We start from the raw sequence: 15,582 nt of genomic DNA on the forward strand, positions 1-15,582 counted from the left end.
TTACAGGCGACCAGATGACTGGACTCTTTCTGCTGGCGGCAGTGGAACAATTTATGGTTGGGGTCATAATCATAGGGGTCAGCTTGGGGGCATCGAAGGTGCAAAAGTTAAAGTCCCCACTCCATGTGAAGCCCTTGCAGCTCTCAGACCCGTGCAGTTAATTGGAGGAGAGCAGACGCTCTTTGCAGTGACAGCTGATGGGAAGGTAAGAAGGTGCATTTCCTGTGTCATACACTGAAACTGAGACAGCTGTGGCTGGAGGGCATTTGTTTGGTTCACAGCATGTATAACGATTCTGTGCTAAAACAGTATCTCAAGATTATGTACACAGTGCTTATGGTGTGCTGGAAGCAGTTATCGTTCTAAAGTATCTCTGTTTAATCTTTAATGTGTTCTGTGGTTTTAGAATTTTTTATTTTGAGATGCAGCATACATAAAAAAGCATGTTATAATTGTTTGCATATCAGTTCGTTAAACGTATGTATTCCTTTTTGTTTGCTATCATAATGCTATCTTTTTTTTTTGCGGTACGCGGGCCTCTCACCGTTGTGGCCTCTCCCGTTGCGGAGCACAGGCTCCAGACGCGCAGGCTCAGCGGCCATGGCTCACGGGCCCAGCCGCTCCACAGCATGTGGGATCTTCCCGGACCGGGGCACGAACCCGTGTCCCCTGCATCGGCAGGCAGACACTCAACCACTGCGCCACCAGGGAAGCCCCACAATGCTATCTTTTAAAAAATTAATTGCCGGGGACCAGCCCCAGCTGAACAGGATTCACCCAAAGGAGAAGACGGAGTCGGCGTGGACAGAACTCAGTACACCTCTTCTTGGATGCAAGGATCTGACAAATTTATTTTTACAATTTCGAAGCTTTTATACTGTGAGGCAATCTTATTTTCAATCTTAACAATCCAGTTCCCATGCCAAAAAATCCCTTACAAGAGCCATAAAACAAAAGTAATTTACATAAGCAGATTACATCAGCAGGTTAAACAGGTTAAGTAATCTTCTTATCACTTGTAGTTTCTTTCATCCCCTGTGGTCAGGTACATCTTGGTCACGCCTAAGTCAGGAACTCTGTCTGCGGTTTCATCATTGTTCTTAGAAGAATTAGATGTTTTTGTACCTGTTTGTTCTGTTTAATCAGCCAGATCTTCAAAACATAAACTCAAGCACATTATTCTTTAGCACCAGTAAATATTTACAGGCTGTTTCAATCTATCTCTATAATCAAAGCAAGACACAGAATAATCAATAACCCTAGGGGGTCTTGGGGGAGGGCATTGTACCTTAAATTTGCCACCAAGTTCCTTTGCAAAATACTTATAAAATATAATTTGTGCTTTATATCTATTCTTATTTGGAGAGCACTGAAACTTATGTAAAGCTGTCAAAAAGCCTACTCTATCTAGTTCCATATAAACCCACTTCAGCATAAAACCTCCCCGCCACCATATCCAAGTGTTTTTTAACACATCTTTAACTCCCCAGGGGGGCCATAACTCATCCAATTTACCTTGTAAAGTAAGCTCTTGCCATACAAATGCTCCTGTTGTGTTTCCCTGTACCCAATGCCCTGGCCTGGGAGTGGGGATTTCAGGTGTAGTCATTGGGGAAGCCGGGGTAATTACAATCTTTTTTTTTGGTTTTACCCTAAGTCGGGGTCTTTCCCTAAACCCTCCATTGGAACTGGGAATGTTTCCCAACACTAATAACAATCCTATAAAAATCACCTTAGGCAAAGGCAGGGGAAGACAAGGGGAGCCACACAGAGGAAAGCTTTGCTTCCACACAGAGAAAAGCTGTGGTTCACGGAGGAAATGGGAAACAAAGCCCTGTTGCGGTGGAAGAGCAGTTGCCATTGGCCAGGTCTCTGGTCTGCTACCTGGGTTCCCATCTGAGCTGGGCGTGGGAAGCGAAGCAGCCATGGGGACAAGAGACCTCTCTCAAAAGGGGTGAGGGTTCAGGCTCCTGCAAAGTTGGGGGGGGTGAGGGTCTATGCCCCACCTCTGTTGGCCCCCAAGTTCTCTCCTGATGGCCCCTCTGCGACTGTGCCTGTCTTAGGTTGTTCCTTCCCTGAGGAATCTTACCCGTCTCTGGCTAACCAGCCATCCTCCGGGGCCAAGCAGGGAGATGTGAGGTGTGCGAGTGAGCGAGGTGCAGCGCCCCCAGAGAAGGTCAGTTCTCTGTCACCTTGGTAGCCTATGCCCCCGTGGCCTCCACGCCCAGCACCTGCCCTGGGATTCCTTCGCCAACTGGCGGGGCCCCGGCTCTGATCACATGTCTTCGGGAACCCAGGTTTCTCCTCCAGAGAGGGCCCAGCTTACAGCACTGGGCAAGAGAGACCAATTACACGGCACCAGCCACCAGGAGGCAGGAAGCTTTGCAAACGAGAACTTTGCTTTTCCATATTTACACCTGACAGCACCAGCTTTGCTTGGCACTATGGGTCTCGTCCATGCTGAGACTCAAAGGCACTTCCTATGTGGCTCCCGGCAATTAATTGCTACTGATACATGGAAATCGTTAGTATTTATATACTGACATTATGTCTAGTGACCTTATTATATACTCTTTTCTTTCTTAGTATCTCAAACTGTTGTGTATCTTCTTTATAAAGCCATGTTCTGTAAATAAATTTTGTTCCTTCCTTTCCAGTTCACCTGTCTTTTACTTTTACTTTTCTCCTGTGCAGGGGAGAAATGAAGCTCATCAGCCTGGTGGGTGCTGCAGTACAGTATTAAACAGGGGTGGTAGTGGGCCTATTCTTGGCTTGATCCAGGCTGCAAAGGAAGCACTATGATGGAATCCTTTACACACTTACTGTGGGGTTTTGGTAGATGCCCTGTATCAGATTAAGGAAGTTCCCTTCTTTTTTCTATTTAGGAATAGGTACTGACTTTGGTCAAACATTCTTCCTATGTTTAAAAAATAATCAAAGAGATGTTTTTCTCCTTTAGTGGATTAACATAGTGAATTGGATTAATTGTTTTCCTTATATCAGATAGTCTTGTATTCTTTGGAAAAACCTTACTTGGTCAGGTTCTGTTTTATATTTTTTTGGTTTGTGTTTGGGATTTTGGGGAGATCAGGATCATGAGTGCAATCATCATAATATTCTTGTCTTACCCACTCCATGTCCGGTTATGGTACTATTGGGTTGGCCAAAAAGTTCCTTCGGTTTTTAGGTTAAAAATAAGAGACACATTTTTCATTTTCACAAAGAACTTTATTGAACAACGTATTCACTGTTTTGTTCCACTGCCTTCTGCCATTTTTGGGGCAACTTCATGATTCTGTCTTCCCAAAACTTTTTACCTTTTTGAGCAAAGAACTGTTCCAGGTGTCTTTTACAGTATTCAGGGAATTGACATTTTTTCCATTAAGAGAATTTTGTAAAAACCAAAATAAATGGAAATCTGAAGGTGCAGTGTCTGGTGAATACGGCGTATGAATCAGAACTTCCCAGCCAAGCTGTAACAGTTTTTTCCTGGCCATCAAACAAACATGTGGTCTTACGTTATCCTGATGGAAGATTATGCGTTTTCTGTTGACTAATTCTGGACGCTTTTTTTGAGTCCTGCTGTCAGTTGGTCTAATTGGGAGTGGTACTTGTTAGAATTAATCGTTCGGTTTTCCAGAAGGAGCTCATAATAGAGAATTCTCTTCCAGTCCCACCATATACACAACATCACCTTCTTTGGATGAAGACCGGCCCTTGGTGTGGTTGGTGGTGCTTCATTTCACTTGCCCCATGATCTCTTCCATTCCACATTATTGTACAGTATCCACTTTTCATCGCCCAACACAATTTGTTTTAAAAACAGAACTTTTTGTTACATTTCAATAGAGAATCACATGCGGAAGTACGGTCAAAAAGGTTTTTTTTTTTTGCTTAACTAATGCGGAACTCAAACATCAAAGTGATTAACATAGCCAAGCTGCTGCAAATGATTTTCAGTGCTTGTTTTGGGTATTTTGAGTGTGTCGGCTATCTCCCATGTGGTACAATGTTGATTGTTCTCAATGAATGTCTTGATTTGATCGCTGTCAACGTCAACTGGTCTACCCGACTGTGGCGCATCATCCAGCAAGAAATCTCCAGCATGAAACTTTGCAAACCACTTTTGACATGTTCAGTCAGTCACAGCACCTTTTCCATACACAAATTAGCAACATGCACAAATGTTGTGCACAAATTTTTTTTTGCATTTTCCATGCACAAATCTTTTTTTGCATTTCAGTTGCGTTTTTACCTTTCTTGAAATAATAAAGCGTAATGTGCCAAAACTTTTGCTTTTTTCCCCCCATATCTTCAGTATTAGAATGGCTACACAAAAATTCACCAATTTTGATTTTTTTTTTTAATGCACACTGATAATGACAGCTGTCCCAATACAGTCTAACAAAATTGTTTCAAATGAAGTTAAAGACAACTAAGCACTACTAGAGCCATCTTACGGAAAAAAACGAAAGAACCTTTTGGCCAACCCAATATATTAGTTATCTGTTTAACTTACAACAGTTGGCGTAAAACAATACACATTTATTATTTCACAGTTTCCCTGGGTGGCTTAGCTTGGGCCTCCAGCCCAGAATCTCTCATCAGGCTGCAGTTGCTGCAAGGCTGGCCTGAGGAAAATTCAGCTCCCCATGACCTGTTGGCTAAGGTTGCCCTCAGCTCTTTGCTGTCTCACTATGTGGCAGCTGGCTTCATCAGAGCAAGCAAGGGAGAGGGCAGGAGAGCATGAGAGCAAGACAGAAGTCAGTCTTGTGTGAGCTAATCCAGAAGTGACAGTCCATCCCTCTTGCTGTATTCTGTCCATTAGAAGAGAGTCATTAGGTCTAGCCCACATCCAAGAAGGGATTACATAGGGGCGGGAATCCCTGCAAGCAGGGACTCTTGGGAACCACGTCAGAGGCCACCCGCCAAAGGTATCAAGGTTGTGCTAGCCTCATAGCAAGGGTTGAAGTGTAGCTCTCTTTTTCTGTTTTCTGGAGAATTCTGTCTTTCAGTTGTTCCCTGGTGATTTTAACATGTATATTTAAAATCTAAAGTTAATTAGTATTTCTATACTCCTCTCAAATTAAAAAGGCTGATCCTTTGTTATCCTGTGTTTTGGCGCTAACCTGCTCCCCGAATGATAGGCATTATTATTATTGTTGTTTTATATAGACCGTGTGTTTTCTGGATTTACCCAAATGTTATACACATCTTTGGTCACCAATTATTTCGTACGTCTCAGATCTTATATCTGCAGTCATTTTTCTTCTACTTTAAGTGTATATTTTCAGTTTCCGTTTGTGAGGGTCTACTGTTGGTTAATCCCCTGATTGTTTTTGTTGTTTATTTAAAAATATCTTAGCTTTGTCCTTTTTCTAGGTAAAGGATAGTATTTTTGGCTATGGGAATCATATAGTCTGGTCTCTGTTGCAATTATGAAAGCAGCTTGTGGAGAATATGTAAATGAATGGGTGTGGCAAAATCAGGTGGTGGGCCTGATCTGCCAAGCCCTGTTTTAGAGTATAACACTTTCAGTTGACCATGATTTTCAGTCAGCCTATTAAAGGTTTTATTCTTCTGGTTTTTGGCATTCATTGTTGCTAATGCGATGTCAGCAGTCAGATTAATTTTTACCCAAATGAAGGTAATAAATCTTTTCTTTGTAGCTGCTTTCAAGGTCTTTCTTTAGTGATCTACAGTTTCACTAGAATATATTTAGATGTCAGTTTCTTTTTACTTTTCCTGCCCTTTTTTGTGTTGTTTTGTTTCTGCCAGGTGGTGAGGGATGAGGGGTGGGCTTCCTGGCTCTGAGAAGTGGCCTTTTAACAACTCTGGTAAATTATCAGACATTTTTTCAAATATTGCCTCTCCCATATTCTCTGTATGATCTGTACCTGAAACTCTGAGTTCTGATCGACGTTGAGGTGAGGAGATCTATCCCAAATTCTCTCTTCTTTTCTGTTTCCTCTTCTGTTTGTGTTTCTGTGCCATATGCTGGATAATTTCCTTAGATCCATTTTCTAGTTGTCTGATTTCTGTACCTGTTTATAATCTTCTGTTTAATACTTCTGGGTTTTTTGTTTCAACAATGTTTTTTTTAATTTCTGGAAGTTCTGTTTTGGGTTACCTTCTGGTCTCTTATTCTTTGGGGATACTTTCAAGCTTTTTATTTCTTTAAACATAATATTGGGCTTTTTTTCTTCTGACTCTCTCTCATGGTGCCTTCCTTCCTTTTAGATAATGGGAATTTTTAAAACTATGAGCTGACCATTTTCCTTGGAAAATTTGATGTAGAAATTCTTTGAGGCCTAGTTTTTGTTTGTTTGTTTTTTGTATGTTTCGTTTTGTTTTGTTTTTGATTTCTCTCAGCTAAGGTATTTTATTACAGGGTCCATGCATTTAATGGACACATTTTAAAAGATGATATCCTAAAGTATCAGAATCTATTAACATCTTAGAAAGCTAAGTATCTCACAGAAATGGGACTCTGAACAATAAAGTTCTGATAGGATGGGACGATTTTGAAGCATGGAAAACTGCTGGGAAATAGCTCCATGAAAGGTGTCTGAGAGGAGGAGTTCCAGACAGAAGACTGAGGAGGGATCAGGCAGTATCTAAATGAAGAGAAAGTAAAAGAAGAAGGCAGCACATTTTCACTTTTTCATAGTGTTGTCTCCTGCCTGTGCTGGTTAAGAAGTTTGTGGTGTCAGAGGCCTAGTTTGAAGTCACTAATCAAACAAGAATTTGTGACCCTGGGTACTACCAACTTTAAGCCATTGTAAATTAAATTCTCTACCTACGGAATTTAGACCATAGGTAGCATTAATTCAGACTGAAAACCAACTCAAGGACCAGCTTTTGTAGTTACGAATTCTCAGGAGAGATTTTCCACCCTCTCATTCAGTCCCAAGTTTTGAGAAAGGCAACTCTCTTTGTTTTCTTCTTAGTTCTCATTCACAGTCTGAGTGAGGGGAAGCACTTCAGAGCCTCTCCTTTCTACAGAGTCTCCCTTTAGGCTTGGCGCCTCACTGCCCACACCCAGTGCACTCGAGAGCCTTAAAACCTTCCCAGGGGAGGCTGACTTTGGATTCATTTATCCATCTGAATTCTTGGTTTCACTTCCTGTTTTAGTCCTTGAAGTTTCCTTACTGTTGTGTCAATGCAGCAGAGCATTTGAAACAATGTGAAACAGCATTTAAATTGTTATAGGAGGGGTGTTTGACATGCATCTGGAAATGGCAATCTTGATTTTTTTTTTTTATGGTAAAGATGTTTTATGTCCCAAATCAATTACCCACTTAGAATGAAAGAAAAGTAGTATATTCTGCTGTGTGATTTGTATGCTGCCTTGCTGAAGTACTAAGTATATGTATAATTTTCATATGGGTGTTTCTGTAGGTGTTACTTATCTGGGATTTGCATATAGTAGCTAATTAAATCGTTTTTGTTTTTCTTGGTATTAATTGTAGTTGCTATCCTAGACAAAAATAGAAATGCTTCCAGGGAAAAGACTGTGTTTTCAAAATACATTTTCTGAATTTGGGGTTTCTATTAATTATAATGTTTTCTTTAATTTTTAGAGATCTGATAAAGCAAAAATAAAGTCTTAAACTTTCCTGTGATTTTTAATTTTATTTTTCTGTGGTAAAAAAATCTAGAGCATTGATCTGGTTTATTAATTACTAAAATATAGGTTATTAATTACTAAAATGAACTAATTGGTTTATTATTTACTGAAATATATTTAGATAAAAATCTGATGTTTATGTTACTTTTTCTTGTCTTAGCTGTATGCCACTGGGTATGGTGCAGGCGGCAGACTAGGAATTGGAGGGACAGAGTCGGTATCTACCCCAACATTACTTGAATCCATTCAGCATGTGTTTATTAAGAAAGTAGCTGTGAACTCAGGAGGAAAACACTGTCTTGCCCTCTCTTCAGAAGGAGAAGTTTACTCTTGGGGTGAGGCAGAAGATGGGAAGCTGGGGCATGGCAACAGAAGGTATTATGTGAAAACATCATTTTTAATGTTATGTTTTCCTCTTCTTGTTTGTGTTAATGCTTGTATGGTGTATTGACAGTTTGTTTTTTAAGACAACATTTGTAATAATCTACTCAAAGTTAATGTTAATGACTCATTTAGCAGAAATAAGTTCATGTGACATTATTTAGGCTTGCCTACATGACCCCTCTGCTGGGGGGAAATCAGTTCCGAATTTTGATTTCTGATTACTAAGTATGGTGAGCTTCATCTTGTCCTTTTCCCCCAAGTCCCCTTCCCCTCATCCTGAGTCATCCACTGAATCACATTTGGCATTTTGTTAATATGCAGATGCTAAAACTGTAAATACAGAGGAAATGGCAGTAGGGGAAAGGGACACACAAATGACATAGTTTTTCAAACAAAGCAACGAAACCCACTAAATTTTTAAAAAGTAACGGGAACTACCTGCCAAATTGGAATGACAGGGCCCTTTGCATCTGAAATAACTAAAGCACCAGACAAAATACATGAAATAGCAGCCCTAAAGACATTGGATAACAGGAAGTAAAGTACGGTCAGTGATCTCCAGAGGTGAATACTGACAATCATGTGTGAGGAGAATATCTGAGAGGCCAGGGAACAGACCACCTAAAAAGATTAGGAGGAACATTCCCAGAGCTCACAGAGGGCAGAGGATAGTGCCTACTCCCCAAACCTCATAATTCACTGAGTAGACGACTAAGAGTGATGGTGCACAACAGAGGGGAAAGAAATTAATCATAGACTAAGTGTTTTTCTGATCCCACCAACAAAGCTAAAAAGCAAGACCTGAAAGGATTAAACTGTTTACAGGTAACTTAACCGTGTTGTAGAGATCAAAGCTCAAGAATGTTTTTATGGATACAAACATACCAAGCACCCAGCAAGATAATATTCACAATGTTGTTCATCCAGTCGGAAATTATCAGGCACATGTCTCTTCAGTAGTGTTGGGAAAATTGGATATTCAAATGCAAAAGAATGAAATTGGACCACTCTCTTACACTACTCACAAAAATTAACTCAAAATGGATTAAAGACTTGGCCAAAAGACCTGAAATGATAAAACTCCTAGAAGAAGACATAGGGAAAAAGCTCTTTGACATTGGTCTTGGCAATGATTTTTTGGCTATGACAGCAAAAGCACAAGCAACAAAGGCAAAAATAAACAAGTGGGACTCCATCAAACTAAAAAGCTTCTTCACAGCAAAAGAAACAACACAGTGAAAAGGCAAACTATGGAATGAGAGAAAATATTTGCAAATCTTATAACTGATCGGGGGTTAAGATCCAGAATACATAAGAAACTCATACAACTTAATAGCAAACAAAAACCAAATAACCCAATTAACAAATGGGCAAAGGACCTGAATAAGCCTTTTTCCAAGAGGCATACAAATGGCCAACAGGCATATGAAAAATTGCTCAAGATCACTAAATCATCAGGGAAATGCAAATCAAAACCACAGTAAGATATCACCTCACAAATGTTAGAATGGCTATCATCAAGAAGACAAGAGGTAACAAGTACTTGCAAGGGTATGGAGAAAAGGGAGCCCTTGTACATTGTTGATGGGAATGTAAACTGGTGCAGCCACTGTGTGAAACAGTGTGGAAGTTTCTCATAAAATTTAAAATTGAATTAGCATATGATCCAATAATCTCACTTCTGGGTATATAGCCAAAGGAAATGAAACTACTATTTCAAAAAGATATCTGCACCCCCATGTTCATTGCAGCATTATTTACAATAGCCAAGATAAAGAAACAACCACTAAGTGTTCACTGACAGACAAATGGAGAAAGAAAAATGTGTTGTGTGTGTGCGCATGTGAATATTATTCAACCATGAAAAAGGAAATCCTGCCATTTGCAGCAATATGGATGAACTTCGAGGACTTTATGCTAAGCGAAATGCGTCAGAGAAAAGACAAAAAAACTGTATGATCTCACTTATATGTGGAATCTTAAAAAAGCTGAACTCATAGAAATGGAGAGCAGATTGGTGGTTGCCAGCGGTTGGGGGTGGAGGAAATGGAGAGATGTTGCTAAAAGAGTGCAAACTTCCAGTTATGAGATCAGTAAGTTCCGGGGATGTAATGTACAGCATGGTGACTATAGTTAACAATACTGTATTGTACAGATGCAAGTTGCTAAGAGCGTACATCTTAAATGTTCTTACTACACACATACAAAAGCAAACGTGAGGTGAAGGATTTGTTAACTAACCTTATTGTAGTAACCATTTCACAATATATACATCTATCAAATCATATTGTGCACCTTAAACTTACACAATATTATATGTCAATTTTATCTCAATAAAGGTATAAAAAAATTATCAGGCACACAAAAGAGAAGGAAAATACAAGGAGAAAAGTATAAGGAGAAAAGTCGGTTGATTGAAACTGACCCAGAAGTGACACAAGTGGTAGAATTACTAGACAAGAACACTGAAACAGTTCTATCTTCAGTAAGCTAGAGGAAAAACTTGAACATGTTATGTAGAGACTGAAAGACATTTAAATGCCCAAATCAAAGTCCTAAAGAAATACAATGTCCAAGAAAAATACAATGTTTAAGATGAAAAATACAGTGCATGGGATTAATGGCAGATTAAACATTGCAGAAGAAAAGGTCAGTGAACTTGAATATATAATAGTAGAAACTATCCAAATGAAACAGAAAAAAAAAGAATATATAAAAAGACCATAGTATCAGTGAGCTGTGGACAACCTCAAATGGCCCAATACATGCATAATTGGAGTTACCAAAAGTGATGAAGATGGGGATTTTGAAGAAGTAATGGCTGAAAAAATTTCAAATTTGATGAAAATTATAAACCCACACATTCAAGAAGCTCAGAGAACCCTAAGCAAGAGAAACATGAAGGAAACTACACCAAAGCACATCATAATCAAATTGCTCAAGGCCATTGATAAGGAGCAAAATATTTTAAAGCAGCCAGGGGGAATAATACCAGTTATGTACAGAATAAAAGGTAAAGGGTGATGGTGAATTTCTGATAAGAAATAATGTAAGCTAGAATACAGTGGGAGATAGTGAAAGTAAAAATAACTGTCAGCCTAGATTTTTTTTACTCAATGAAATTATTTTTTCAGGAATGAATTTGAAGTAGACTTATGCAGGCATACAAAAGCTGAAATAATTCACCACCTCCAGATCTGTACAACTAAAAATTTAAAGGAATTACTTCAAACCAGAGGAAGATTATACCAGATGGAATCAGGGATCTATACAAATGAATGAGGAAATTACTACATGGGTTAATATCATGATGTTTTCCCTTATTATATAAATCTCTTTAAGAGATAATTGAATGTTTTCAGGATATGGTAAAAATGAATTGAGATGCTTAAAACATACATAGGAGTAAAATATATGACAGCAGTAGCACAGAGGCTGGGGTTAGAGGCAGGAAGTGGACATATACTCTTGTGAAGTTCTTATACTATACATGATGTAGTACATGACCCCAGACTACACTCTAATCGTTAGAGATGCATTCTACATCCGCCAAAGCAACCCCGAAAATAACGCAACAAAAAGTTTTATCTGATAAGCCAACAAACGAGTTAAAGTGAATCAAAAAACGTACTCGAAAGAAACCAGAAAAAGGAAAAAATGGAGTAAACAGATGAGACAAATAGAAAACAAATAGTAAGGTATAGATCTAAACCAAAATAATATCACATCAAATGTTAAATGATCTAAACATCACAGTTAATGGTCATTGTCAGAATGCATATAAAAGCAAGATCAAACAATATGCTACATAGAACAAACTTTGTATTTAACATGTCTATATTTAAAAACGATTTTTTTTAATTTAAAAAAAATTTTTTTTTAATTTTTTAAAATTTAAAATCGATTAAAAATAAAAGGGTGGGAAAATATGCTAACACAGATTAAAATAAAGCTAGAATGCTTATATTAATATTATACAAACTAGATGTAACATCAGAGAATATCAACAGAGATGAAAAGGGTCATTTTATGATGTTGATGTGGTCAGTTCATCAAGAGGACATAATAATCCTAAATGTTTACACAACTAATAATAGATCTTCCAAATATATGAAATTAAACAAAATGACAGAGCTGCAAGGAGAAACAGATTTACAGTTGTAGATTTTAATATCCTTCCTCAATAACTGATAGGTGGATAGAAGATTTGGCAGAAGACTTGAACAACTTTATCGACCAATTTGATCTAATTACCACTATACAACACTACTTAACAAAAGCACATTCTTTTCAAGTACACGTGGAACAGCTGCCAACATAGACCGTAATTTGGGCCAGAAAACAAATCTGATAAATCAAAAAGATTCAAGTTATATAAAAGATTTTCTCTGACCACAATGGAATTAATTAGAAATCAATTACTATAAAGTATGGAAAATCCTCCATATATTTGGAAAGTAAATAAAATGTAAAAATAACTAAAATGTAAAAACTGATGGGTCAAAGAAGGAATCAGTGCTAAATTAGAAAGAATTTTGATCTGAGTGAAAATGAAAACAACATATAAAAATGTGTGGGATCCAGCAGAAGCAGTACTTAGAAGGAGATGTATAGCATGAAATGCCTTTTTATAAAAGAAAAATGATCTCTAAACAATGACCTCAGCTTCTACTTTAAGAAATTAGAATAAGAAAGACAAAGTGAGCAACTAAGAAAGATCAGAGCAAGAATCCATGAAATAGAAAACAGAGAAATAGAGAAAAATTAAAGAAAACAGAAGTTGGTTCTTTGAGAAAGGTAGCATCATCAATAAAACCTCCATCTAGACTAATCTATCTACCTATCTATACACACACACACACACAAATTATAGCAATATCAGGAATGAGGGAGCTTTCATTACTGCAGAATGTAGTTATTGAAAGATGCAGTATATTAAATAACTTTATGCCGACAGATTGAACTTTTTAGATGAAATGGACAAATTCCTCAAAGGACACACATTCTTTAATGCTCACTCAAGAAAAATTAGATGACTTGAATGGCCCTGTGTCTATTTAAGAAATTGAATTTCCCACAAATAAATCCTCAGGACCAGATATATGACTGGTGATGTCTACCACACATGTAAGAAACAGATAATACCAGTTCTTCACAGTCAATTTCAGAAAATTGAGGAGGGAATTCTAGCCAATTTACTTTTTTGAGGACAGCTTTATTTTTATATCAAAATCAGACTCAGATGTTATTAGGAAAATATAGACCAGTATCCTTCATGAGCATAGATGTAAAAATTCTTAATATTTTAGAAAGTTGAATCCAACAATATGTAAAAGGATAAAGCAGTAAGGCCAAATGACGTTTTTGCCAGTATTGAATAATTGTTTTAACATTAGAAAATTGATCAGTGTAAAAAAGAAAAACTGTATAGATTATCTCAATAGATGAAAGGTGGAAAAGCATTTGGCAAACTAACATTTGTTTCTGATAAAAACTTTCAGCAATCTGGGAATGAGAGAAAACTTCCTCAGCTTGGTGAAGGGCATCTCTGTTAAAGCTAGGGCTTGACTTCCCTGTTGGCTCAGTGGTTAAGAATCTGCCTGCCAATGCAGGGAACACGGGTTCGAGCCCTGGTCTGGGAAGATCCCACGTACCGTGGAGCAACTAAGTCCATGCACCACAACTACTGAGCCTGCGCTCTAGAGCCCGCGAGCCACAACTACTGAGTGCCTAGAGCCCGTGCTCCACAGCAAGAGAAGCCACCGCAATGAGAAGCCCACGCACCGCAATGAAGAGTAGCCCCTGCTCGCCACAACTAGAGAAAGCTCACGCACAGCAACGAAGACCCAACACAGCCATAAATAAACGAATGAATGAATGAAAGAAAGAAAGAATGTGGTACCTGATGGTGACAGGCTGAACGCTTTCCCTATCTCCAGGAGCAAGACAAGGACATCTGCTGCTGTCTGTCACCAGTTGTATTCAGCATTGTTTAGCAGGTTTAGCAAGTGCAGCACAACAATGCAAAGAGGTAAAAGGCATTCAGATTGGAAGGAGAATTAAAGCTGTTCATTTACACATAATATGATTATTTATGTAGAAAATCTGATGGTATCTACAAAACAGCTACTAGAATTAATGAGTGTGATTAGCAGGGTTGCAGGATAGAAGATCAGTAAGTAAAAGTCGATTGCAAGCAAATAAAGGAAACATTTCTGCATTAAAAAAAGTCAACTGTGTGTCTTTATACATATACATATGCAATCAGAAATTGAGATTTTAAAATACCATTTATGGTACCCTCCCCCTAAAATCGAAATAGTAAGGAATAAATTTGACCCAAAGGTATGGATAACTTACAGACAAAAAAACTATAAAATATTGCTGAGAGCAATTTTAAAAGACCTAAAATAATGGAGGAGTATGCTGTGTTCATGGGTTGGAAGACTCAATATTGTTGATTTTTTCGTTTTCCCCCAAATTAACCTATTGATTCAATCCCTTCCCAATCAAAATTTCTGTAGAAATTGACAAGCTGATTATAAAATTCATGTGGAAATGAAGAGTACCTACAGTAGTCAAGACAGCTTTGCAAATGAGGAGCAGAGTTGGAGGACTGACACTATTTAACTTCAAGTCTCATTTTAAAGATACAGTAATCAAGACAGTGTGGTATTATTGTATTGAGTGAGAAATATATCAGTGGAGCAGAATAGAATAGGAAGTCCAAAAACGTACCCACAAATACTGATATGAGTGTGGAAAAATGAAACTTGATTCCTCCCTCACAGTTTGCAGTGCATAATACAAAAGTGCAAAGACAATTTATTGGAGAAAAGATAGTCTTTTCAACAAATGGTTTTGAACAATTGGACAACCGTATGGTAAACGGTGAACTTAAATTCTTATCTTGCGCCATTAATATCCAAAATTAAACCAAATACTTCATCTACTTCTACCTGGGCCAAGTAGCCATTCTTCTCTTCAGATCTGGTTTAAAGCATGGACTGTGCCACAAACCCAGTGATCCATCCAAAAACAAGGACTGCAGCCTAAATTCCAAATACCACAGACTGAAATCTTCAGCCTTGCCTAAGGGAACACCTCGATCTTTGAACTTGAATTCTTATCTTGCGTCATATGCAAAATTAACTCATAAGTCTAAAACCTACAACTAAAAACTTCTAGAAGAAAACATGAGAGAAAACTTTTGTGACCTTAGGTCAGAAGAAGATTTTTAGATAGAACTCCAAAAGCACAATCCAGTAAAGAAAAATAGGATAAATTGGACTTTATAAAAATTGTGAACTTCTCTTTGAAAGGCACTGTTAAGAGATGGAAAGCACATGCCACGGACTGGGAAAGCATATTTGCCACATCGTATATCTGACCTTAGGTCTTATATCCAAAATCATTATAAATAGCTTTCAAAACTCAGTAATGAGAAAAAGAAGTTTGTCATCAGGCTTGCCATGTTATATAGAGACTAGTTGACTCCTTAAATGAAATGTTGATTTATAGCAAGGGTGGACAGGCTGTTTCTGCAAAAGACCAGATAGTAATAAATA

The 15,582-nt window shown here is 38.0% G+C and overlaps 1 protein-coding gene across 12 annotated transcripts in view; it reads left to right on the forward strand.

The window, feature by feature from the left end:
* HERC2 (HECT and RLD domain containing E3 ubiquitin protein ligase 2) overlaps positions 1–15,582 on the forward strand; it is a 232,145-nt gene that overhangs the window by 197,776 nt on the left and 18,787 nt on the right. For all 12 annotated transcript variants that reach the window (XM_027082455.1, XM_027082463.1, XM_027082459.1 and 9 more), the window contains 2 exons: positions 7–205; positions 7,791–8,005. In XM_027082455.1, coding sequence (XP_026938256.1) covers positions 7–205; positions 7,791–8,005 — 414 coding nt within the window. The remainder of the gene's footprint in view (positions 1–6; positions 206–7,790; positions 8,006–15,582) is intronic.

This window comes from Aethalodelphis obliquidens, unplaced genomic scaffold (genome assembly GCF_003676395.1).
Source record: "Aethalodelphis obliquidens isolate GAN/ISIS:26980383/991018 unplaced genomic scaffold, ASM367639v1 scaffold47, whole genome shotgun sequence".
NCBI classification, from domain to species: Eukaryota; Metazoa; Chordata; class Mammalia; order Artiodactyla; family Delphinidae; genus Aethalodelphis; species Aethalodelphis obliquidens.